This window comes from Microcaecilia unicolor, unplaced genomic scaffold, assembly GCF_901765095.1.
Source record: "Microcaecilia unicolor unplaced genomic scaffold, aMicUni1.1, whole genome shotgun sequence".
Classification (NCBI taxonomy): domain Eukaryota; kingdom Metazoa; phylum Chordata; class Amphibia; order Gymnophiona; family Siphonopidae; genus Microcaecilia; species Microcaecilia unicolor.
In genome coordinates this window covers 432,705-459,499 of record NW_021962947.1, presented here as the reverse complement: position 1 = coordinate 459,499, position 26,795 = coordinate 432,705, and the positions used below count along the sequence as shown (strand labels likewise).

The 26,795-nt window shown below is 42.8% G+C and overlaps 1 protein-coding gene across 1 annotated transcript in view; it reads left to right on the top strand.

Annotated features, from left to right (window-relative positions):
• The window catches only part of LOC115458688 (DIS3-like exonuclease 2), a gene marked incomplete at its 5' end in the record, with an annotated part of 95,153 nt that overhangs the window by 10,805 nt on the left and 57,553 nt on the right, over nucleotides 1–26,795 (top strand). Inside the window, one exon of the mRNA XM_030188516.1 lies at nucleotides 21,279–21,358. Coding sequence (XP_030044376.1) covers nucleotides 21,279–21,358 — 80 coding nt within the window. The remainder of the gene's footprint in view (nucleotides 1–21,278; nucleotides 21,359–26,795) is intronic.

The following is a 26,795-nucleotide window of genomic DNA, read 5'->3' as shown; positions in this document are numbered from 1 at the left end:
AAGTATTTAATCCCTCTGGCAAACAAGACCTAATACTTGGTGGCAAAACCCTTGTTGGCAAGCACAGCGGTCAGACGTCTTCTGTAGTTGATGATGAGGTTTGCACACATGTCAGGAGGAATTTTGGTCCACTCCTCTTTGCAGATCATCTCTAAATCATTAAGAGTTCTGGGCTGTCGCTTGGCAACTCGCAGCTTCAGCTCCCTCCATAAGTTTTCAATGGGATTAAGGTCTGGTGACTGGCTAGGCCACTCCATGACCCTAATGTGCTTCTTCCTGAGCCACTCCTTTGTTGCCTTGGCTGTATGTTTTGGGTCATTGTCGTGCTGGAAGACCCAGCCACGACCCATTTTTAAGGCCCTGGCGGAGGGAAGGAGGTTGTCACTCAGAATTGTACGGTACATGGCCCCATCCATTCTCCCATTGATGCGGTGAAGTAGTCCTGTGCCCTTAGCAGAGAAACACCCCCAAAACATAACATTTCCACCTCCATGCTTGACAGTGGGGACGGTGTTCTTTGGGTCATAGGCAGCATTTCTCTTCCTCCAAACACGGCGAGTTGAGTTCATGCCAAAGAGCTCAATTTTTGTCTCATCTGACCACAGCACCTTCTCCCAATCACTCTCGGCATCATCCAGGTGTTCACTGGCAAACTTCAGACGGGCCGTCACATGTGCCTTCCGGAGCAGGGGGACCTTGCGGGCACTGCAGGATTGCAATCCGTTATGTCGTAATGTGTTACCAATGGTTTTCGTGGTGACAGTGGTCCCAGCTGCCTTGAGATCATTGACAAGTTCCCCCCTTGTAGTTGTAGGCTGATTTCTAACCTTCCTCATGATCAAGGATACCCCACGAGGTGAGATTTTGCGTGGAGCCCCAGATCTTTGTCGATTGACAGTCATTTTGTACTTCTTCCATTTTCTTACTATGGCACCAACAGTTGTCTCCTTCTCGCCCAGCGTCTTACTGATGGTTTTGTAGCCCATTCCAGCCTTGTGCAGGTGTATGATCTTGTCCCTGACATCCTTAGACAGCTCCTTGCTCTTGGCCATTTTGTAGAGGTTAGAGTCTGACTGATTCACTGAGTCTGTGGACAGGTGTCTTTCATACAGGTGACCATTGCCGACAGCTGTCTGTCATGCAGGTAACGAGTTGATTTGGAGCATCTACCTGGTCTGTAGGGGCCAGATCTCTTACTGGTTGGTGGGGGATCAAATACTTATTTCCCTCTGCAGAATGCAAATAAATTCATATACTTTCCACAATGTGATTTTCCGGATTTAATTTGTGATGTGCTATCTCTCACTGTTACCAATAACCTACCCTTCAATTATGGGCTGCTCATGTCTTTGTCAGTGGGCAAACTTACAAAATCAGCAAGGGATCAAATACTTATTTCCACCACTGTAGGTCATGCTCCTGAACACCCACTATTGCACTGTGTGCCTTTAGAGAATGGTACATAGGCATTGAGCTTCCACTTAACCCACAGAAGGGTCGATATTCTGTACATTTACAAAAGGTCATAACAATAACCATAGTAGGTCAGACCAATGGTCCATCTAGCCCAGTATCCTGCTTCCAGCAGCCAATTCAGGTGACAAGTACCTGGTGGACTCCCAAAGGGCAGCAAGATTCCAGAATCCCAAAGGGCAGCAAGATTCCGGAATCCCAAAGGGCAGCAAGATTCCGGAATCCCAAAGGGCAACAAGATTCCGGAATCCCACAAGGCAGCAAGATTCCGGAATCTCAAAGGGCAGCAAGGTTCCGGAATCCCAAAGGGGCAGCAAGATTCCGGAATCCCAAAGGGTGCATAAATGCAGATGCCCAGTTATAGAATTGTCCTCCTTAGTGCTGCTGAATGTAAGAGTGGTTTGACATGTCTCGAGTACATGTTTTATATTATTCCCTAAATGTTTTTCTGAATATTGACCTGATACATTGGTATGTTTATATATAGATAAGTCTGTACAGTATAGGAGCTTATTGGAAGCCTAGTGCTGTTCACATCACTTTCTGGCTGTAATTGAAAGTTTATGAACATTTGAGTTGATCTTTCGCATTTATCTGCACTGGAGCTCAAACAGCAGGCTTCCCTGAGAATATAACCACCTCAGAAATGGAGAATAGTTGCAATTTCTTGAACAAATACACTGAAGTGGAAGAAAGTGCAGGTCAGCCAAAGTACATGGACTTACATCTTAATACTTTCTAGAAGTGGCAATTTTCAGTAAGTCAGCTTATGCACAAGCTAAAAGGAGTAATGTTTCTCTGGAAATTAGCCATAAGGTATGCAGGTGGGATTCAGAATGGAGTGGGAGTATATACAAATGATCCCTAAATAACAATCTGTGTCTGAGATAATAAGGCATGGGGGGGGGGGGGGGGGAATCCTGAATCAAAGTGCAGGTAAAGCCCCAAATTATATCAAATACCTACTTATCACTGTACAATGCAGCATACAGCCAATATTATTCAAGTCAATTCAAATCTTATATACAGCTAATATCCCCTATTCAGGGTTCAGTGCGGTTTACATCATAAGTAGAACAGGTTGGGTATAATGTATAGTTAGGGCATTGGTTGTAAAAGTAAATCCCTCCTTTTAGTACCCTTCTCCACCACCGCCAACTCCAGGCTCCGCCCTTTCTGCCTCGCCTCACCCCATGCGTGGAACAGGCTCCCTGAGCCCATACGCCAGGCCCCCTCCCTGCCCATCTTCAAATCATTGCTCAAAGCCCACCTCTTCAATGTTGCCTTCGGCACCTAACCACCTCGATTCAGGAAAGCTAGACTACCCCAACTTGACATTTTGTCCTTTAAATTGTAAGCTCCTTTGAGCAGGGACCGTCCTTCCTTGTTAATTTGTACAGCGCTGCGTAACCCTAGTAGCGCTCTAGATATGTTAAGTAGTAGTAGTAGCACCAGCCTACATGTCAGACCTGATAGACCTACCACCCAGGAATGCCAAAAAATCATCCCGCACATTCCTCAACCTTCACTTCCCCAACTGCAATGGTCTAAAATACAAACTAACGCATGCGTCAACCTTTTCCTTCCTGAGCACACAATTCTGGAACGCGCTGCCGTGCAATTTAAAAACAAACTATGAACTTACTAACTTCCGCAAACTACTGAAGACCCATCTCTTTAACAAGGCATACCACAAAGACCAACAAATGTAAATCTCTCCACAAGTATCCAGAAAAGACTTAGTATATCTGCTTGTTAGACTACTATCTTGTCTTATCATAATCATGTCACCCAAGATCTGTCTGTAATACTAAATATCTATCTTATCATGTATTTCCATTATTCATGATGTATTGTAAGCCAAATTGAGCCTGCAAATAGGTTGGAAAATGTGGGATACAAATGCAATAAAGAAATAAATAAAAAATAAATAATAAGTGAAAACATTGGGGAAGGGAAGTTTGCACAAAGTGGCAGTTACTAAATGAAAGCTTTGGGGGAGGAACCTGCACCAAAAGGCAGTTGCAATCCTAAATGAAAGGAGCAAACAAAGCAGGCTGCAGTTATGCATGTACATATTTTTGTATTCCAGATATTTGATATCTGCCTTTCACAGTAAGGAACATTTTAGTGGTTTACAATGTTTAAAAATTCCTGCTTTTGGTAGTACAGTAATGTACACGAGGTGGATATGAGTGTGTAGGTGTATCTTGCTGGTTTATTTGCCCTAAGACCGTCTTTGTACAACTTTTGCATTGGGTTGGCTATTAGATCTGTTAATATTTTATAAGCGGCCATCGTAAAGAGAATGAAGAAGTCATTGAGGGGATTAGGCGAGAATCATAGTAGAGAGATAGGGAAGGATACCCGAACAGAAAACCTTATGAGTTATTGAGAGAAGTTTCAATTGAATTCATTACTGTATAGGTAGCAGTGATGTTTCAGAAGGAGAGTAATATGGTCTTGCCTTTATGCTCAATGAAGAGTTCATATGGCCTGATTTCTGTATAGTTGCAGCCGTTTGATGAGGTAGAGTGGGAAGCTTCATATGTTGTTACAGTAATCCCATCCGAAGGCTTTAAAGCATAGAGCAAGATCTTCTGGGAAGATACAGCCAAATAAGAATGTACACAGTGAAATTGCCTTCATGCCCCAAAAACACGTTTTTAACCAGTTTCACAATCTGAGGCTTGGACAGATAAGTACATAAGTACATAAGTAGTGCCATACTGGGAAAGACCAAAGGTCCATCTAGCCCAGCATCCTGTCACCGACAGTGGCCAATCCAGGTCAAGGGCACCTGGCACGCTCCCCAAACGTAAAAACATTCCAGACAAGTTATACCTAAAAATGCGGAATTTATCCAAGTCCATTTAATAGCGGTCTATGGACTTGTCCTTTAGGAATCTATCTAACCCCTTTTTAAACTCCGTCAAGCTAACCGCCTGTACCACGTTCTCCGGCAACGAATTCCAGAGTCTAATTACACGTTGGGTGAAGAAAAATTTTCTCCGATTCGTTTTAAATTTACCACACTGTAGCTTCAACTCATGCCCTCTAGTCCTAGTATTTTTGGATAGCGTGAACAGTCGCTTCACATCCACCCGATCCATTCCACTCATTATTTTATACACTTCTATCATATCTCCCCTCAGCCGTCTCTTCTCCAAGCTGAAAAGCCCTAGTCTTCTCAGCCTCTCTTCATAGGAAAGTCGTCCCATCCCCACTATCATTTTCGTCGCCCTTCGCTGTACCTTTTCCAATTCTACTATATCTTTTTTGAGATACGGAGACCAGTACTGAACACAATACTCCAGGTGCGGTCGCACCATGGAGCGATACAACGGCACTATAACATCCGCACACCTGGACTCCATACCCTTCCTAATAACACCCAACATTCTATTCGCTTTCCTAGCCGCAGCAGCACACTGAGCAGAAGGTTTCAGCGTATCATCGACGACGACACCCAGATCCCTTTCTTGATCCGTAACTCCTAACGCGGAACCTTGCAAGACGTAGCTATAATTCGGGTTCCTCTTACCCACATGCATCACTTTGCACTTGTCAACATTGAACTTCATCTGCCACTTGCACGCCCATTCTCCCAGTCTCGCAAGGTCCTCCTGTAATCGTTCACATTCCTCCTGCGACTTGACGACCCTGAATAATTTTGTGTCATCGGCGAATTTAATTACCTCACTAGTTATTCCCATCTCTAGGTCATTTATAAATACATTAAAAAGCAACGGACCCGTGGTCAAGAAGTATTCACAAGTATTTGAACTGTGTTACCAAGGAAACTAGTGTGCTGCCAATCATTGGAGCAACTGAGGGGAAAAGAGGGTCTATCAGAGAATGCGATTGCAATTATCTTTAATGTATTTAAGATTAAGTAGTTGTCAGAGATCCACCGTCTAATGGCACTTATTACAACTGACTCTTGGGTCAACGTGTTGAGGATCCTTACAGTCGAATAAAGGGATGTCATCCGCACAGTAGAATACATTGATTTAAGGGACTTAAGGAAATAGTAAACAACAATGGAGTCAGGACTGAGACCTGTGGGATACTGCGTTTGAGGAGATGAAACAGTAGGAAAACACCGAAAAGGATTTTTCATGTAGAAAAGAGGAAAATCAGGCTAACACTGTGACCATACGAAAAAATACCTTCGGTAACTTTCTGCAACATGGACTGCAGGAACCAGTGGTAGAGGCAACCTGCAGGGAGACTGTTCTGAGATGTGTGATCAGAAGGTAGTGTCCGGTGAGCCAGTAGCTACAAATCTGCAAAGAGTTCCTCAGTGAGCTATGAAATCATAAATACCTGCCGCAGCTGCCCTTCCAATCTTCCTGGCCCACCCATGAACTGTAGGTGCCTCGTTGGCTGCTCTTTTAATTATGTTCTCTTGTTTTACCCTCTTCTCTCTGCTCCAGTTGGTCTGTGAAACTCGCCCTCTTTTGAAGTCACAGGCTCAAGATTAAAGGAAAGGGGAAAGGGAATGGGGGGGCTTGATACACTGCCTTTCTGTGGTTTTTGAAACTACATTCAAAGCGGTTTACATAGTATATACAGGTACTTATTCATTCCTGGGGCAATGGAGGGTTAAGTGACGCCCAGAGTCACAAGGAGCTGCAGTGGGAATCGAACCGAGTTCCCCAGGATCAGAGTCCGCTGCACTAACCACTAGGCTACTCCTCCACTCATTCCACCAATAAGAGCCAACCTCATCAGTGATGTCACAATGGCTTGATTGCCCGATACAGTTCCCCAGGATCAGAGTCCGCTGCACTAACCACTAGGCTACTCCTCCACTCATTCCACCAATAAGAGCCAACCTCATCAGTGATGTCACAATGGCTTGATTGCCTGATACTTGGCTCACTTCTGATATTGTGATGTCATAAGGGAAAGGGGGAAAGGGAAATGGGACTTGATATACTGCCTTTCTGAGGTTTTTGCAACTACATTCAAAGCGGTTTACATATTATATACAGGTCCTTATTTTGTACCTGGGGCAATGGAGGGTTAAGTGACTTGCCCAGAGTCACAAGGAGCTGCAGTGGGAATCTAACTCAGTTCCCCAGGATCAAAGTTCACTGCACTAACCACTAGGCTACTCCTCCACTCATTCCACCAATAAGAGCCAACCTCATCAGTGATGTCACAATGGCTTGATTGCCCGATACAGTTCCCCAGGATCAAATCCACTGCACTAACCACTAGGCTACTCCTCCACTCATTCCACCAATAAGAGCCAACCTCATCAGTGATGTCACAATGGCTTGATTGCCCGATACAGTTCCCCAGGATCAAATCCACTGCACTAACCACTAGGCTACTCCTCCACTCATTCCACCAATAAGAGCCAACCTCATCAGTGATGTCACAATGGCTTGATTGCCCGATACAGTTCCCCAGGATCAAATCCACTGCACTAACCACTAGGCTACTCCTCCACTCATTCCACCAATAAGAGCCAACCTCATCAGTGATGTCACAATGGCTTGATTGCCCGATACAGTTCCCCAGGATCAGAGTCCGCTGCACTAACCACTAGGCTACTCCTCCACTCCAGGAGCTTATCCTGATCACCATGTCATAGGAATTTAGAGCAGTCAATCTCAAATCCAGTGATAGCTTTCTATTTTTATAGAAACACATTATCAAAAGACCTTTAGAATGGAAGAAAAATGCAGTTGATAAAGGTCTAATTGCAACTGTTTGCCGTTACTGTACCCTGCGAGTAGAAGGTGAGGCAAAGTCCTCGACTGCTGACAATGGGAATCACATGATTTCTGAAGTCCATCACCCTATCATAACAAACATCAGAAGGCAGCTTTCTCGTAGAAATCCTAATACAGCTACTTCCTGAATGAAGATAAGCACATCACTTCTTTCCTTACCCTTAGGCCCAATATTTGGCAGGCTCTACCCAGTTACTGAACTTAAAATTGCTGCAACAGATAGGTTTATCCAGCTACGAGTCTGAATATCACTTCTATACAGATTGTCCCCAACCTCAGAACATCCCTGGCCATTCCTTAATTTATCCATTCTGCAGCTCTTAATTTTAAAAAGGTCTAATGTGCTTAAAGAAGCAATTTTGTGGCTACTGCTGATCGCAGAAAGTTATTAAAAGCTTATGGCTACTGTTTGCTGTCTCCCAGTCTGTCTGTGGGATGGAAGCTTTAGTGAACCAGGCCTAAAGTCTGTCATACGCAGTGACATGAATATATCTGAACAGTCCTTAATTAACAGAAACAGTGACCGTGACAACCACAGCAGCTTCCTAGCTATACATTCATTCTCTCTTCTTCACCACCACCCTTTCTGTACAGAAATAATTTTCCCCGATTACTCCTGTTCTACTCTTACCCAATGACTCCTCATTCCAGAACCTTCTTTTCAGTGAAGGAGGCCTGTCTCCTTCTTATATCCACTGAAAATACACCTAGACAAGGAACAAATTGTATGACTTGAAACCTGCTACAGTAAAATCAGGAAAGAGACTAATGCACTAGATCAAATAGAGTATAGTGATTTCTTCATCAATTTACATAGTAACATAGTAGATGATGGCAGAAAAAGACCTGCATGGTCCATCCAGTCTGCCCAACAAGATAAACTCATATGTGTATACCTTACCTTGATTTGTACCTGCCTTTTTCAGGGCACAGACCGTACAAGTCTGCCCAGCAGTATTTCCCGCCTCCCAACCACCAGATAAGTCTGCCCTCCACTATCCTCGCCTCCCAACCACCAACCTCTCTTCCCTCACCTGCTCCGCCACCCAATTTCGGCTAAGCTTCTGAGGATCCATTCCTACTGCACAGGATTCCTTTATGCATATCTCACGCATGTTTGAATTCCGTTACCGTTTTCATCTCCACCACGTCCCGCGGGAGGGCATTCCAAGTATCCGCCACTCTCTCCGTGAAAAAATACTTCCTGACATTTTTCTTGAGTCTGCTCCCCTTCAATCTCATTTCACATCCTCTAGTTCTACCGTCTTCCCATCTCCAGAAAAGATTTTTTTGCGGATTAATACCTTTCAAGTATTTGAACATCTGTATCATATCACCCCTGTTCCTCCTTTCCTCCAGGGTATACATGTTCAGGTCAGCAAGTCTCTGCTCATACATCTTGGAACGCAAATCCCATACCATTCTCATAGCTTTTCTTTGCACCGCTTCCATTTGCGCCAGAAATGTGGGAAAATCATTCTATTTTCAAAGATGTTCTTCTCATTTTATCTTTTTAGCAAAATATTTTGATTTTTAAGTAGGGCCAGATATTAAGGAGTGTGATGCTTTTATAATCCTTTTGTTTTGCCACACTGCAGTGTCCTGAAAATGTCTTAAAAAGTGACATGCCATTAACAGAAACTCAACAGGTCAAACAGTGCCTTTGTGCCTCTGAATTAGAAGGGGAGCCCCCCCCAAATCTGCCAATGTTCTTTTGCTCAGGAAGACTCCAGATTGTAACAGGAATAATAATTATTTTATTATTATTATTTGTTACCATGTATACCCCACCGATGCTGGGCTGACTTCTACGGTCTGTGTCCAAATGGAGGCTGGGTAGATTTGGGTGGGCCAGAGTGGAGCTTTTCGGGTGCTTTGACAATAACTTCAGAAATTTTAGAACAAGGCCAGTACCAGGCAGATTTCTATGATCTATGCCCTAAAAATAGCAAGGAGAAATCAAGAGCAAGTATACATATGATGTATCACTTCATACCATATGTAATGAGTTTATGATGGACGGTACAGGTCTTTCTTTATCTGCCGCCATCTACCATGTTACTATGGTTCAGTGTTTCTTTCTGTCTTTCCCGCTGTGTTTCCATTCAGTGGGTTTTGAAAATATGTCCCCAGTTGCTGACCACATGGCTTTACTGGAAGTATGAGACAGTAGGGATTTCTGTTAATTAGAATAGTGGAAAGCATCTAAGGCTCATTTATAGACAAAACTTGCAGTTTTCCTAAATGCACTGTCTTACTGTTTTATGGCAAAACTTACCAGATGTTAATTCTGTATTTTGGCTCAGCCTCATAGTAAGAACACTAAAACAGATTGTCTTATTCTAATAGGTTTCTTTGCACAAACCATAAAAAGTACACTTCTCCATTTTATTAACATATTAATCTCATTAGAAAAGCTATTTTATATATCTATATGTGTGTGTGTGTGTGTGTGTATATATATCTCTATATATGTATCTATCTATCTCTCTATCTATCTATCTATCTATATATATATCTATATGTGTGTGTGTACATATATTGCTAATACAGATCACAATCTTAGTGACCAGGTGCTTTGCAAAAAATCTGGGCCTTTTTCTATTTATATATTTATTTATTCTAAAATTGTATTTGCTGTCTCTCTGTGATGAAACACACAAGGCATATTTACACCGAAGAGAAATAATTGTTTAGCACGTTCGCTTTATCCTCATCACTCTCCACGTAGCCATTCTCAGTACCTTTCAGTCTTGCAGATCCATTCCTTTCTTTTCTCCTTTCCCCAATAGATCTGACAAAGGCCTTATCTCCTCTCTCAATATCATTAGCCAATTTTTCTTCTGCCCGCGCTTTCGCTAGCCGTATTTCCCTCGTCGCTTCTTTGAGTTTAACGAGATAATCTTTTCCCTGATCCTTTCGTTGTGTTCTTCTAAGTCACTCATCCCTCCATCACCTTAAGTACAAAACTTAGAATGTGAGTACAAAAAGTACCTGAATGTAACTCACCATGATCTAAATATAGAATGAAAAGTAAGAGCTTAAATAAAAGAATGATAAAGAATCCTTTATAAATAACTAGTAAAAGAGGCCCGTTTCTGGAGCCAGGTTTTCCTCCCCCCCTCGTCGTTCTGACGCCATTGCTCCGCACCTCCTGAATGCACTGTACGCCATTGCTCCGCCCTCGGTGTGTGACACCATTGCTCCGCCCTCGACATCATCACGTTTGACGCGAGGGCGGGGCCCCGAGACTTGGCGATTTCGGTGGCTTCACCACCATGAACCCTTCGAACCCTGAAGGAAGTGACGGAAGTGATGTCAGTGTCTTCAGAACATTGAGGGTGAGTTTTATTATATAAGATGCCTACTTGAGGAAGCACCAGACACTGGACATATACAGGATTTTTATTATTTATAGGACTTTCAATAGAACCAATTTGGTGTGAGAATTGTTCTTAACACACTAAAAACAAGATGATATATAGAGGCTTTCCTTTTGAGTGATAGGAGCAATACAGTTAATTCCCAGTTGTATTCCACTGCACATGTGCCCGCCCTTCTCTTTGGCTTACACCCTTCTAAACTTTGCTCTTGGTTCCTTTTGGTTATCTGCATAGTATTGAAAGAAACCATCCTGAACTCCTGCTGTAATCACATCCATTGTGACAGGCAATAGCAGTGTAAGTATGATATTGAATTCATTATTTTCCGGTTCTCAGCTATTTGTTTATTACTTTAGTCAAACAATGAGTCATCAAACTCTTCTTGCTGCTCACGTGTCAGGATATCATTTAGAACCAAAACAGCTTTTCACAGTCAACTTTGAATAGTATTGTGTCATCTGAAAATGTAATCACTTCACTTGTCGTTCAGATTTCCAGATCATTTTTAAATATGTTAAATAGCACTGGTCCCAGTACAGATCCCTGCGGCACTCCACTGTTCACCCTTCTCCACTGCCTTCTGTTTTCTGTCCATCAACTAGTTCCTAGTCAACAAAAGAACATTGCCTCCTATCCCATGGGTTTTTAATTTTCACAGGAGTCTCTCAAGAGGGACTTTGTCAAAAGATTTCTGAAAATCTAGATACACTACGTCAACCTATCGTCCATGGTGCCACCACAACTTGAATATTTTGTGCAGTTTTGGTCACCGCTCACCGCATCTCAAAAAAGGTAGAGAAGGGTGTCAAAAATGAAGGGATGGGATGACTTTCCTATCAGGAAAGAGGCTAGACCTCTTCAGCTTGGAGATGACGGTTAAGGGGAGATATAGAGGTCTTTGAAATAGTGAGTTGGGTGGAGCTGATAGACGTGAATCTCTCATCTGCGTTTTCCAAAAATACAAGGTCTAGGGAGCACACAGTGAAGTTATTAAGTAGGAAATTTAAAACAAATTGCAGACAAATATTTCTTCACTCAACATGTAATTAAACTTGGATTTCACTTCCAGAGAATGTGGTAAAAGCATTTAGCTTTATAGGGTTTAAAAGTCCATAAGCCATTATTAAGATGGACTTGAGAAAATCCACTGCTTATTTCTAGGATAAGCAGCTTAAAATCTGTTTTACTGATCTGAGATTTTGCCAGGTACTTGTGACCTGAATTGGCCACTGTTGGAAACAGGATGCTGGGCTCGATGGACCTTTGGTCTTTCCCAGTATGGCAACACTTATGTACTTAAGTACTTATATATAGCTCATCGGTCATATAGATATTCAGTTCTGTTGAATATATGTGAACAATTTCAGCGCCCCGGAGTTTTGTTTATAAATGAATGTGGCAGTTTTGAAGGGCAATCAAAGTTTTTTTTTACATTTTATAGGAAATGCTCATTTATCAGTTTTATACGTTCTCCGAAACCTAATGGGAGCCACATGAGCAGTGAGTTCAGATGTGTTTCTTTTGGCTTATTCATGGTGGAAGTATTAGTTCTATTGAAAATATGACATCCCAACAGTTTGGTAGCCTGAAAACGTCATAGTGTAAATATCACTGCCAGAATGACCAGTCTGTTCCTCCCCCCCCCCCCCCCCCCCCCCGAATTCACAGTTAAGGACAAGAATATCCATCGAGTAACTTCCTTTTCTAGAGAGCTCTAGAATGTTCCTCGCCTCTGCCTGATTTTCTTCTTTTACCCTGGCTGTCTGCTTTCCTTATTTAAGCTTTGATGATTTGGAAGACTGATTGGTAAATATTTTGCTTCCTAAGACAGTGAAGCACTGCTTGGAACCTACGATGATCCTGCTGCCTTTGGTGATCTGTTCCAGAATGTTAATCTTCTATATACAGCACTTAGCAGGAGGTCTTAGAGAGACTTTTCTCTTTGCAGCATGTAGTGCCACTACGCCAGGGAGACCATTCAGCACAGGTAGCTGTCATTCCAAAATCACACGTGCTAAGTGCAAATTCTCTATCTGTAATTAGTTGCTTAATTGCCTAGTGTAAGTCTACGGTGACTCCCTAACTTTAGGCTCAAGCATCTGAATGGCTGGTGTAAATGCTGATACTTAACTGCTGTCAGGATGTAACTGTAGTATTCTGTGTGCTAGGCACACCCCTGACCTGCCTATGCTCTCCTACGTCCATGCACCCTTGCAGATACAAGCTGTGGATTTTGTGAGCTGTAGTATTCTATACCGTGCATACGTGAGTGCTAGGCACGCCCCTAACCTGGAGCCTACGTGCTCAATTTATAGAATATCGACTAAGGGCAATTACATGCATAATAGCAAATTAGTGCCAATTATAGCTAATTTAACAATTAAGCACTTGTTCAACTGACAGTATTCTGTAACTTGTGTGTACAAGTTCATAGAATTGTTGGTGGGGGGGGGGGGGGTTGTATTTACTGTGCCTTTGGTACTACAGCTGAAGAGCTTTAACCTTCATCTCAAAATGACGCTAATCATTTGATGTAAACTGCTTTGAACAGGCTTTATTGTTTGTAAAGTGGTATAGAAACAATTTTAATAAAGATGTTGTGAAACTCTAGACTGGGTTTTTCTGTGGAAAAGCCTTTAAGTGCTCGGGAGCTGTCCAGCACAAAATTCAGCCAAAGGTTATTTTACGAGGTACTTATGTTTCTGATTGACCTCTAGAATTGGACGTATAGGTGGCTACGTGAATCATGGCATATTCTTATGATCCCAAGCTCAAATTCACTTTCGCATCTGTTTTTCCCTGAAGACCATAAGTTTATGTAATCTTTCCATATCTGGTTATGTGTAAACAATTTAGTAGTGCTGGATTCCAGCACTATCTTGTAATGTAGAGCAATAATTTTCTCATTTGCCTCTCTCTCTCACACACCCTTCACATGGCAGTATCTCCTTGCTAGACACAGCCCTTGTGGCAAAATGTTTTCAGTCGTGTAGAACAAAATTGACTCCCAGGCTTTTTGAGTTGTTCAAAAGCCTGATGTCAGTGATGGATGAGGTAGGCTTTCTTCCAAAACTTCAAAGGCAGAGGAATTCAACTGGTGAATATGGGTCAGAAGGAGCTAGGAAATTTAAGCGGAGCAAGGGGAGCACGTGGGTTGAGCCAACCATCCAGTGGAGCTCTCTGGAGGCTACCCCTGCTGATGCCATGGAAAGCACAAACAATGTCACTTTCAGTAAATTGTACTGCGCTCTGAATGCTCATGTTTGTCTGCCTCTGAATAGGCTCGAGCACTTCACGTCCAACATAAAGCAGTTATTTGTGATGGATTCTCACTACCTCAAAGGATTACCGAAGAAAGAGAGGGGGAGACGGAGGCCATGGAGGAGCCATTTGGCCTTCTACACAATGACACTTACTGCCATAGCTAATCACATTAAAGGTGACCTTGTGGGCTCCACTTTCTGTGGCTGCTGCTTTATTTTTTTCTCTCTTGCTTGAACGATGGAGTGATGTTGTGCATTGTGACATTGTCATGCAGCCTCTGAAGTCACCAGAAGACTGAAACCCTCCCTCCTATTTCTGTTCGAAGGGATGACTAGGCATTTTGCAGCTTGCAAAACATTTGTGTCATACCTTTTCAGTTAATACAAAGATTTGGTGGGATGTGCAATTGTTTGCCAGAAAAGATATGTTTGATTGAACCAGCAGTTAAACTGAACTAAATATACAATTAAGCTTGGAATGTGACTCAACATGTAACTTTAAAAATAAATATGAACTCTTACAGTAAACATTTTACTTCTAAATGTGGTAATTCGCTTCTGAGAAGATTGGGGAAGGAGTCTGTCGTCTCATGTCAGATTTGTCAGGCTGCAGCATCTTAATTAGCTGAGCTAATAATTGGGGCCCAGGCCATAAGTGAAAGAACCCGAGAGGGAAATTTATTATAAAAAGTAGTTTCCAGTGATGAGAATACAGAGAATCAAGATGTTGCCTGTCTGTTGTGTGAGACATGATTGTGAGTGAAGAGAGGGAGGAGGGGATGGAAGATCTCCCAGTTAGACTCCTACATATGGAATATCTGAAGGTTTTGTGGTTTTTTTCAGCATAATTGCACAAAAGGTAAGGTGGACAGTGTTACAACTAATGATATAAAATACAGTTTGGATGGAATTACTGAAGCTTTCTATACATTTATGGCGCATTTTGTTATATTGTCCACATGACCAAATCTCTTCATCGGCGCTGATAAACATGGCAAAATGCTTTTGCTGCTCACCTTCAGCTTAAATTACAACAAGTTTTTACATATGGTGAATTCAGTGCTCATGAAAGGCACTTGATTGACAGCAGTGGAAATCAAATTTTGGATTTGGCTTTAATTACTCAGCTTTCCAAACCCAGGCTCAAAGTGAGTTGCACTCAGAGTGTTTACAATCTATGTTTGTGCTTGAAACAGTGGAAGAAGCATCTCTAAGATCTGAATCCTGGCTCAAATCAAAAGGCTAATCCTCCTGTCCAAATCACTTCGTTACTCCAGGATGCAATAAAATATGAGATAAGTTCCATTCCCACCTGCTTCAGTCATACTCTGGAGGGACCATTTTTATGGGTAATACCTTAGTTCATTTTCCATCCCAGTTCTGTTAGGAGCCTCTCCACTGTGGTAACCAATTGCTGCTAAGTTATGATGAGGAGAGGGGTTAACGTATTTTATGAATTAAGTATGTTTTCACTTTGTCATTGCTGTGGGAAGTACAGTACAATACAAAACATACATTGCAGGGGCCAAGCAAGTGGTTCAATGTGGTTTATAATCAAAGAAAACCAAGCAGTTCATAGGAATTACATTAAAAAATAAAAATCAATAAAAGTGAAGGTAAATCAGACATCCAGGTATTGTTTAAACAGAAGTGTAGGTGGACAAATTCAATTCAGTGCAATTTAGGTCTTTTATACCGCTAATATCCCCTGTTTAGGGTTCAGTTCGGTTTACAGCATTAGTAGGGCAGCAGTTACAGATTTATAATTAAGACATTTGGTGAATACATTCTTATAGTGTTGTACAGCTATGTTAAGTTAGATATTTCTACAGTACTTGGCGATCAATGCATGGTGGGTATTATTTTGCAGTCTTTGGGAAGAAGAAGGCTTTTAGCTTCTTATGGAAGCTGGGGTAGGTTTTCTGTGCTCTGATAGTCAACGGGAATGAGTTCCATAGTGGGATTCCTGTCACCGAAAAGAGTGAATTAAAGATCCTCTGGAATCGGACTTCCTTGTGAAAGGGTGGGGCTAGGATCAATTGTTCTTTTAGTTGGAGTGATCAATGCAGATAGATGAGATGTTAATCAGGAGTGCAGAGGTTGCACCTTGAAGATTTTGAAAGATAAGGCACTTTAAATTTCGTTCTTTCTGCTATTGGTAACCAGTATAGTATTTGTTAAATAAGGTGAGACACTGTTGTATCTATTCAGTTTGAATATTGATCTTCTGTGTTCTGTATGATCTGTAGTTTTTTTTAGATGTTTGCTCTTGATGCCAAGAAATAGGGCATTGCAGTAGTCCAGGTTTGGTAGGATAAGCATTTGTACCAATATTACTAAGGCTTTTTGATCAAAGAGTGATCTTATTAGACGAGGTTGCCTCATTTTAAACATTGTTTTCTTCCATAGTTGGTTGATACGGGATAAGAGTGATAATGAGGAGTCAAGGATGACTTCAAGGACTCTGGCTTCTGATTCAACTGGGAAAGTGATGTTGCTGGGTAGTGTTATTGAAGTTGGGACCTCAGTTCCTTGATTCCGGAATCAGAGAATCTTCGTCTTTTGGGTGTTCAATTTCAGTTTGTTTGCCAGAGCCCAGGTTTGAATGGTCTGCATCCCGAATGTTGCTGAACAGGTTGGATCTGGGTGTGGGGATGTCAGCAGTAGTAGGAGCATGATAGTAGGATAGTAGTAATTCTCCTGACTCCAGGTTTGTAGACCTGAGGGAGAACATAAGAAGTTAAACAGGAGGGCGGAGAGCGGGGAAACTTGAGGAACTCCACATTTTGGAATCCAGAATTTGGAAAGGTTTTTATTTTGTTTCACTGAGTAGCTTCAGTTTGAGAGGAATTTGATTAACCATTTGAGGACTAGTCCGGTTATTCTAGTTTGATTCAGACGTTCCAGTAGCATTACTTGATCTACTGTGTCGAACGCCACTGAGATGTCAAACTGAAGTAGTAGAACCTGATCTCCTTTGCGTAGCTGTTGTTTGACATATGTTGTTAGTACTAGGAGCAGGGTTTCAGTGTGGTATGCAAATCTGAATTGGGACTGGTGTGGTGTTGAGAATGTGTCCAGGTATTTGGAAAATTGTTTACTGACATATGATTCAAGCATTTTTGTAGAGTGGTATGCTTGCCACTGGGCGGTAATTTGCCGCAGAGGCCGTATCTAACCCTGAACCCTTTACTAGAGGTTTGAGAACGATTTTGCTCATGTCTGGGGGAAGAGAACCGGAATCAAGTAGCCTGTTGAAGCAGTCTGTTAACCATTGAATCACTTCTTTTGGGGTGGTTTGGATCAAGAATTCTGGCAGTGGTCTAAGAAGCAATATGAGCATGAGCATTTTAGTAGAAGTGATTTTATGTCTTCAGTTGATAGTGGTTGGAAGAATTCCCATAGTTGGTTTGCATGAGTTCCCTGACTTGAATCTAGGGTGGAGTTGCTACCCTAGATTCAAGAAGGAAATAATCCTCACAATGATGGCTGGTGGATAAAGAGCAAGGAAGAAACAGACAATGGAAGATGTCTTGTCAAAACATGCAGTCTTTATTTAAAACATATATCCTCTTTCTACTTTTGGAACGATTCTTTGCTGTTGTAGTCACTTTCGAGCAATTGGATGCTATTCAGATGTTGACTAAAAGTTCTTTAGAACAAGGATTTTTGACCAGGAATGAATTTAAATATCTGAATTTTAAAACTCTTCAGCTGCCTATTTTTTACATCTTGCCGAAGGTGCATAAGAATTTACAACAGCCTCTGGGTTGTCCTATTGTTTTATCTAGAAATTCCCTCCTTGAGTGTATATACAAGCATGCTGTTCAAACCTAAAGGCGAAACTCTGCCAGTTCTTTCTTGGTTTTGAGCTCCACAAGTTTTGTGTTGTCTTGGAGTTATCAATAGAAATCAAACAAAATAAAACATGGAAAAGAAAATAAGATGATACCTTTTTTATTGGACATAACTTAATACATTTCTTGATTAGCTTTCGAAGGTTGCCCTTCTTCCTCAGATCGGAAATAAGCAAATGTGCTAGCTGACAGTGTATATAAGTGAAAACATTCAAGCATTACTATGACAGTCTGACAGGGTGGGAGGATGGGGGTGGGTAGGAGGTATGCATGGGACCATCAAAGCATATCATTGATATTCTAACAGGATGGGTGTGGATAGGTGAGGGGTGGGGTGATCAACAGAGACATACAGCTTTATGGTTTATAATGGGCTAGGGTGTTGTCTTGGATAAACTGCTGAATACCAGGAAGAGAATCAAGCAAACTCTTGGTTTGTTGATTAAAACTTATCCCTAATGCAGCCAATTTGGTGAAACATGGCCATGTCGGGACTTGTGCAATAAAGTTTTCTGGACTCATCTCTGAGTATACTGGACTTTTTTCATATCTGCTTTGGTCTGTTGCAAAAACATGAAGGGTGCTTTCTCCTTCAATTTTTGGTAACAAGCAATGAACCGTTCTCTTTTCCTGGTGCCATTTTGGAATGCTGATAAGATCTTTGTATAAAGTTTAAATTCATCAAGACACAACATTGAAAAAGAGCTTTACCAGGTTACATGTCAGTTTATATTTACTTTACGTTATTTGGATTTCTAAACTGCTTGTACCAAAAAGTTCTAAACGGTTTGCAAGTGTTGAAAGAGATACCGAGACAATCCCTCGGGACTTTATAGTCGGGTCAGGTACACGAGAGCAGAATAGCATTAGCGTAGGATTTTTTTTAAGAGGGTTGTTTTTACCTATTTTCTGAATTGTGTATAGTTGTGTAAATTGTCTAAACTTATATATATATGAGATGTGAAGGAGCATTTTCAATATGATATCTAAATCTAATTTTGTATATTTTGCTGAACATAGCAATTTTTGAACCAGAAAAATCTTTCTCTTTTTGCTTCGAAAATGTCCATTTCCTAGATGTTTTGTGTTCAGTGTGTTTTTCTTTTGTGACCATTAAAAAAAAAAAAATACCGTTCAAGAGAAAAACTCACAAAAACACGCCATCAGGGCGTATGGGGGGGGGGGGGGGCAGCATTCTTAGTAGACTGGCCACACAGACATCCCAGCAGAGCAGTAGGGCACCCTAGGGAACACTGCAGTGTACACATAAAAGGTCCAAGGTACACATCTCACCGTTACACCTTTATATTGTATGGTGAGCCCTCCAAAACCCACCAAAAAACTACTGTACCCAACTGTACTCCACTTCAGTAACCATTGTGACTGCAGGTGTCACCTATATGTGGGTACAGTAGGTTTTTTTGGTGGGTTTTGGAAGGCCCACACTTTCCACCACAAGTTAGAGGGGATGTGGACCTGGGTCCCCTTCTCTACAGTCTGGGTTTCTGGAGCCGGCTACACCATAGCCGGTTAAGTGCCATATTCAGCATTTAACCTGCTATGGGGCACTGCGTAAAGATAGGGCTGACTTTTATCTGGTCTTATTTATGCAGTGACCTTGGCCGGTTAAGTACTGAATATCGACACTTCATCGGCCAACTGCTAACTCCGTTCCTGGAGCACTCCCAAAATATCGGTTTTGCTTTAAGCGCTAACCGGTCATTTTCAGCAGCCCTAACTGGTTAAGTGGCCCTGAAAATGACTGGTTAGCCCCAGGTGATTTAACTGACTAGGAGCGGCCAGTTAATTTGCTTTGAATACCGACCCCTAAATGTATTTATACACCACACACTATATTGATTCTTGGGTAGAAATATGTATCATTATCCCGGTTTTGCCATTTTTCACTGATTTCTCCCCCCCCCCCCCCCCCCCCCCCAGTTCAATTCACAATTTCTGTGAAACTGATGTCCCTAGGTGAGATGTAATAATGATCTTCTCTCCAGCATCTTGTAGATGTTGACTTGAAGTGGGATCACCTCGTGGCCTCCCACTACCTCATTTTTTGGGAAGAGGCTTTCTCTACCTTTGTGTGGCATTCAGTGCATTTAGCCTGGAGACAACAAGACTTTTCTGCCTTACCTTTTCTTTTCAGATCCTTGACACTCTCTGCTGCAGGATGTCAACTGTTTGTTGCACTACTTTCAATTTGTAACCACCGACCTTTTCTTTGCCTTGCTGGGCTATTATTTCCTGCTTAGTTTTATCTGATATTTAAATCACATCTAAAGAGAGGTGATAATTCAAGTTTATAGTGATCAAGGGGTTGATGCAGAAAGCCGAGTGGTAGAGTTATATGTGTACGTTTTGTTAACACGATAACCCCCCCTCCCCCCACTCATCTGAGCCCCCCGCATTCATCAATCTCCTGATCCTTCCCTGAACCCCCCCACACCCCCTCCCAAATGAATAAAAGCTTTGGTTTCCAGTAGATTCCCAACCTCCCTGACACCCCCCCCCCCCAAAAAAAGGCCCTAGTATCTAGTGAAACTCATGATGACCTCAGCTCCACTATCCCCCATCTCCCCCCTGAGATGACCTGTTGATTTCCCCTCCTCCCAAAAAAAAAAAAAAAGCATACTCCTGGTTTCTAGTGGTCCTCATCTACCCATCACTTCACCAAAAAAACAGCCGTGGTGTCTAGAGGTGCTCCTTCTCTAGATACCAGGATTATGCTTTGGGGGGGGGGGGGGGGTCATGGGTGCCATCAGACACCAGGGCTGTTTTCAAGGGGATTGGGCCCACTAAACACTAGGGCTTTTCTTCCATTTGGGGGGGGGGAGTGGAGATCAGGAAGGTCATTGGGGGGACGGGGTGAGGGTCACAGATGACACTAGACACTAGGGCTGTTTTCAGAAGGCTCAACCAGATACCAGTACTTTTATTCCTATTCTTGAGGGGTTAGAAAGGCAATGGGGGGGGGGGGGGGGTTGGGGATGGAGGTCAGAGGTCTAGGGGGGCCAGAGGTGGGAGGGGGTGTTAGCTTTTTTTTCTCTGATGCACTGTGCAGAAGAGCAAGCTTAACCCTTCTTCCTCTCTTAAGATGTGGCATTTAAGGTGAGCACAATACAGGAATCTAAAGTCTTCTGCAGCAGTTCTCTCCATCAGGGTGGAATAGCTTAGGCTCTTTATCATTCATTTAAATATGCTGTGCGCTGGTGCTTAATGCAAGGTTTTGCTTCAGGGCAAAATATTTTTTTTTCATTGTGTGACCATTTACTTGCTCAAACTTCTTGCCAACAGTGTGTGTTCACCCTTGGTAGCTTTCTGCATTGACCCCCAAACAGGGCAAACAGTCTGTTTCCATCCGCATCAAGGCCTAGGAAGCAAGCTGAGCTCTACAGCAGGGTTAGAAACCTCTAGAAGGTGGCCTTCCTCTGGCTAGGGTTCTTTATTCACGGCTGGTTTCTTTTATCTGTTGGAGGACTTTTAGAAAGGTTCTGACATGTGAACTGTCAATATAATCGTGTCATCTTTTCTCTTTCTCCCCAGCTGAAACTCACATTTACCCTGGACAAGGAAAGCGGGATGCCTCAGGGCTGTTACATCTATCAGTACAGGGACAGTAACAAGTAAGTTTCACAAACCTGATTTGCACATATGCCACAGGAAGGGAGTTTGCATGTTGGAGGCCGACCAAAAACCAGCCTGAAAATGGTATTCAGCCTTGTTTTGGTTTTGACTGAAAACGCCATTGCTTTTTTTGGTAAAACCGAACCTATGCTGTGCAGTCCCCACTCTCTTCCTTCCCCCTCCCTGAACAGAAGGAACACCTCTTGTCTTCCAGAAGAGTAGCACCCCACTCCCCCAGGCCTGTCGTTTCATTGGTGCTGTAGTGCCTAGCAGAGGCAGGAATGATCCCAGTTGCTCCTATCCATGCTGGGTCCTCAGTCAAAATGGTTGCTGGGAGCTCCAACGACAATCTTGCGAGACTGCTTCTGAGGTCTTGGCAGCCATTTTTTGACTGAGGACCCAACGTGGTCTTGACCAACTGGGGATAGTTCCTGCCCCAGCTATGCACCACATCAGCAATGAGGCGGAGAGGGTGGTAGCTATGGGTGGATGCAGGAGGGGGCTTCTTCTCTTCAGGGGGTGGGCAGGCAGGCCTATGGGTGGGGCCACGAGGAGGGAAGGATTGGAGGTGTTTCCCATTTGGGGGGTCAGGGCTAGTTTTAGTTTCAGTTGGAAACTTAGGGATGAATTTCAGCTGAAACTGAAAACCCTGTTGCTCGTATGCCACAGGAAGGGGGTTTGACACCTCCATTAGCACCTAGCTGTCAGAGAGGCCAATGTAATAAAGTGCAGGAGGCCTAGCACACGTTCTGTACTCCATTTTCTGTGCTAATATGGCTTCTCTGTGCAGAAAGGAATTTAGTGGGCAAGAAAACTATACCCAAAGACTTACATAGCATTGGTGCACTGCTCATTTAAATCTAATGGTGGTAATTGTGTTAGCTATTAAATCCACATTCAGAGAAGTGTATAAAAGACTTGAAGATTGAGCGCATGATTTTCTAATGCCTGATCTGAGGAGGAGTAAAGAGTTAGCCTGTTTTTCTGAAGATGGCATTAGTGAAGCTTTCATGCCCAATATTTCATGTAAGAATAAAGGACCCACAACTTTTTGCTTGTTTTGTTGAAAGGGACGGGTCAATCGGTGAAAAAATGGCAGGGGGGGGGGGGGGGTGAGTACCTGAGGTGATCATGTCTGCAAATTTGGAATTAAGGGGGAGGTGCCACTGCTGTGAACTGATGTCACTGCCCTCAAGTACAGGAACTTAAGATACTTTTAATGAACAGAAGTATTCCAGATATGCACCTCTGATGTTTATGTTTATTATGGACTTGATATACTGCCTTTGCTTACAAAAAGATCAAAGTGGTGGACAATAACAAAATAAGTTCATAAGTAATACCACACTGGGAAAAGACCAAAGGTCCATCGAGCCCAGCATCCTGTCCACGACAGCGACCAATCCAGGCCAAGGGCACCTGGCAAGCTTCCCAAACGTACAAACATTCTATACAATCAAGCCATTGTGACATCACTAATGAGGTTGGCTCTTATTGGTGGAATGAGCCACTATGACATCACAATAGGTTAAATCACTGCTCTATGTAATAAAAGTGAGCCAAGTAGAGGACATAAGTACATAAGTAATGCCACACTGGGAAAAGACCAAAGGTCCATCGAGCCCAGCATCCTGTCCACGACAGCGGCCAATCCAGGCCAAGGGCACCTGGCAAGCTTCCCAAACGTACAAACATTCTATACATGTTATCTGGTAGCGCTATATAAATGCTATTAGTAGTAGTAGTAATAACCCCTTTTTAAACTCTGCCAAGCTAACCGCCTTCACCACGTTCACCGGCAACAAATTAGCGTTGCTAATATAAGTCTATTAGCAATAGAAAAGAGGCATTCACATAGGTGAGGAGAGAAATGGCAAAGAGGGGGAACGGCAAAAGGAGCAAAGCCAAAGGCCTTCTGAAAAAAATGGGTCTTTTAAATCTGGAGAGGGAAAGTTCACATCTGATATTTGCTGGTAAGCTGTTCCAGAGGAAAGGAGCCAAGAAAGAATGCAGCATGGCAGGTAGATTCGTAGTGGGCTTGCTTGGGGTAGGGCAAGACTAGCTGGTTAGCATCCAGAGATCTAAGAGCACGAGAAGGGGTGTACGGGGATAATTAGTGAAGCCAAGTGGGGTCTTATGAATAAGGAGATAGATCTTAAATAGTATGCGGTGTGAGACGGGGAGCCAGCTGGTAGAGGAGTGATTGAGTCAAATCGCTTAGCCAAAATAGCAAGCGGACAGCAGAGTTTTGACTGAGGAAGCCCTGCGTAAACTATATTACAATAATCCAGTTGAGACGTGATAAATGTGTGAATTAAGTCCAAAAGGTGCCAGAAAAATCCCTTCTTTACAACCTGAGAGATTTGCTGATCAAATGCCAGCTTTGAATCATTGACAACCCCGAGATATTTAAAAGAGTCAACAGGGACGATAGAAAGGTCAGAAAGTGTAAGAGGTGCAGTGGGTTTAGATAATAACCCAGAAATCCAGCTTGCATTCGTTTTAGCAGGGTTCAGTACAAGTCTATGTGAGGGTAACACATGGCTATACGGAGTGGTGCCATTTCAGGTCAAAAGGAGAAACAGGATGGATCAGTAGTGTAAGTGTCGATTTACTGCCGTCACACGCGTGATGTGTACCTGTTTCCATGGTGATCAGCGCACGCTCCTATGCTGGTGTAGATTTTGTATGCACACAGGATTTGTATACTATTTGTTTAGTGTGGGCTGTACCTCACTGCATAGTCTGCTGACGCCTCAGAGTCACGTGGCCTGTAATAAGGTTTGGGGTTTACGGTTTTCTAGCCTCTTCAGAGAAACAAGGTGTTTAGTTATATGTGGAAAGGGGGAAATATTCTCACCCAAAAGCTGTACTCCCAGAACCTGAGGAGAAAGCTGTCTAGTTTACTGCCTCTGTTGATTACACAGTCAGGCACCAAATTTTATTTTGCACGGCTTTCCTGTTTCCTGGTGTTACGTAAGTGTTATAGTCTGAGACAGACCAAAGGTCCATCAAGCCCAGCATCCTGTTTCCAACAGTGGCCAATCCAGGTCATAAGTACCTGGCAAGATCTCAAAACAGTACATTTTATGCTGCTTATCCTAGAAACGGTTGTGCTACAAGACATGTCTGGTGTCTCCTACAGCTGAATTACCTGTGTTATGTCAGTGAGCCATGAGCTGTCTCTCTGTGGTTAATTCTTAGGGAGGGAAAGTGGATGAGGGCTATTCAAATTCTTCATTGATCCTCTGTCCTGCCAGCAGAGAGAGGGAAAGTCTCAGACACAATACCATACAGCAGTAGCACAGAGCTGCATGAGGTGTGAACTGTCTCGCTGCACCCTACGCCTGGAATAAACTTCCTGAGCCCCTACGTCTTGCCCCATCCTTGGCCACCTTTAAATCTAGACTGAAAGCCCACCTCTTTAACATTGCTTTTCACTCGTAACCACTCGCCTCCACCTACCCTCCTCTCTTCTTTCCTCTACACATTAATTGATTTTGTTTGCTTTATTTTTTGTCTACTAGATTGTAAGCTCTTTGAGCAGGGACTGTCTTTCTTCTTCTATGTTTGTGCAGCGCTGCGTACGCTTTGTAGCGCTATAAAAATGCTAAATAGTAGTAGTAGTAGTAGTGGAGGAAAAAAACAGGTGGGTTAAGTGACAAAGCAGTGTTGGCTCAGCCGCTTTCACTTTTACAAGTGACAGGCAAAAAACAAGGACCTTTAAACCCTGCTGCTGAAGATGCACTATCAGCTCTGTACACATCAGCAGATAGATCAGGCAACGTCCAGCACGTGAAGGAACTTCCCAGGTCACATGCAGGCTGCAGAGTGTGACCCAGTCAAGTTTGGCACCTGCAGGAAGCTGCGGGTATTACAGAAATCCATGCAAGACTTCAGAGAGTGTGGCACCCATTCATTTCTTACTAGTGCCTTCCCTTTTGAGCTTGCTCTGGCATTAGGAGCTGAGGATCAAAATGAACATTCTTGTTCTTGTGGCATTTAAGTAAAGAAGGCTGACCTGTGAGGGGTAATTTTGTCAAGTGAGCTGTATCATGGACGGTGTAATAACTCACAGAAATGATTAGAATACTGTGCCCACATGCGGGTATAAATGGCCCAAATCCGCTTAAAATCTGCGCATATGTCACGTAGCAGGTATTTGACAGGTGGGCATGCACGTGGGTGGTGTCTTGGTTAGGCACAAGCATTCACAGCGTAAGCGCGTTCGCCCCTATATACCCGGTTACGCTGTAAAGGAAAGGAGGGGCCTGTGTTCCTTTACAAAAAAGGCTCTCCTCAGGCTCTATAACACTGCTATAGAATTATTCTCTGCAGGACTCCTGGGTCGAGCTGGGTTTGTTGCTGGACTTGGTAGAAGATACAGTGTTGGTGCTTTGTCTGTGACAGAATAATGAAGGAATTAGACTCCTAAGCTGTTATACGATCGTCAAGATCTTGCCAAAGTCATCTTTTAGTGGAGTCAGGTAGGGTCGCTGTTGGAAAAATGAACTGCGCCTGATTTGCTGGAATAAGTTGCCTGATGCTCTGAGGGGTCAGACGTCTCTTCTGGCTTTTTGAAAGGGCCTTAAACAGTTTCTTTTTCCTTCTCTTTAATTATTTGTCAACGTGTTACTTATTCATTGTTTTGTGTGTTATGTAACCTGTGTCGACTGATATTTAAAAAAAAAAGGGGGGGGGGGGTAAAATTTTTTAAATAAATGCAACATAGGGAGAAACTCTTGGGTAGATTTGAATGGAGGTTTGTGGTGGCTCATGTTGCTGTGACCCTGCTGGGCTGAAAGCTCAAAGGAGCAGGAGGAAACTTAAGAAGCCAAAAACCAGCAAATAAAAAGACAGCTGAATTCCTAGGTGCTGTCCAGTGAGGTAATATTCCCAACTTTATCTTAAATAAAATGTGCTTCCTTCCGTAGCCAGCAAATGAATGGTGCGAAATCTCTTGTTTGCTGTGATGTCATGTGATGGTTGGACTTGTACCATGTAATCATGCTGAGCAGCGGCTTCTGCATGGAGTTAACCCACGGAAGCAGGAAGAGGGAATTTACTACTTTGGGTGTTTACTGACTGAGGACTGACTTTCGCAGTTTTCAGTTGCAGTGAACAGGAAAGTAAGTGCAACACCTGATGAATCAATACAGAAGAGGGAATGGCTTTGACAGTGATATTAAGAAACTGTGCTCGTAATTGAGTGTTAATTACGAGCACAGTTTCTTAATATCACTGTCAAAGTTTAAAAAAAACAACAACCCCAAAACAGGTCCTGAAGGCTTGGGTTAGGCGTCTTTTCTTCTAGGCACAGATTGATGGTACCTTTTGCTTCTTTCTCCTGTTAGTCATTCTTGATGACAGACATTCCTAAATCTACGGAGAGCAATACTGAAGTCAGGATCTTCTTTCATCTATCCCCTATCTGCC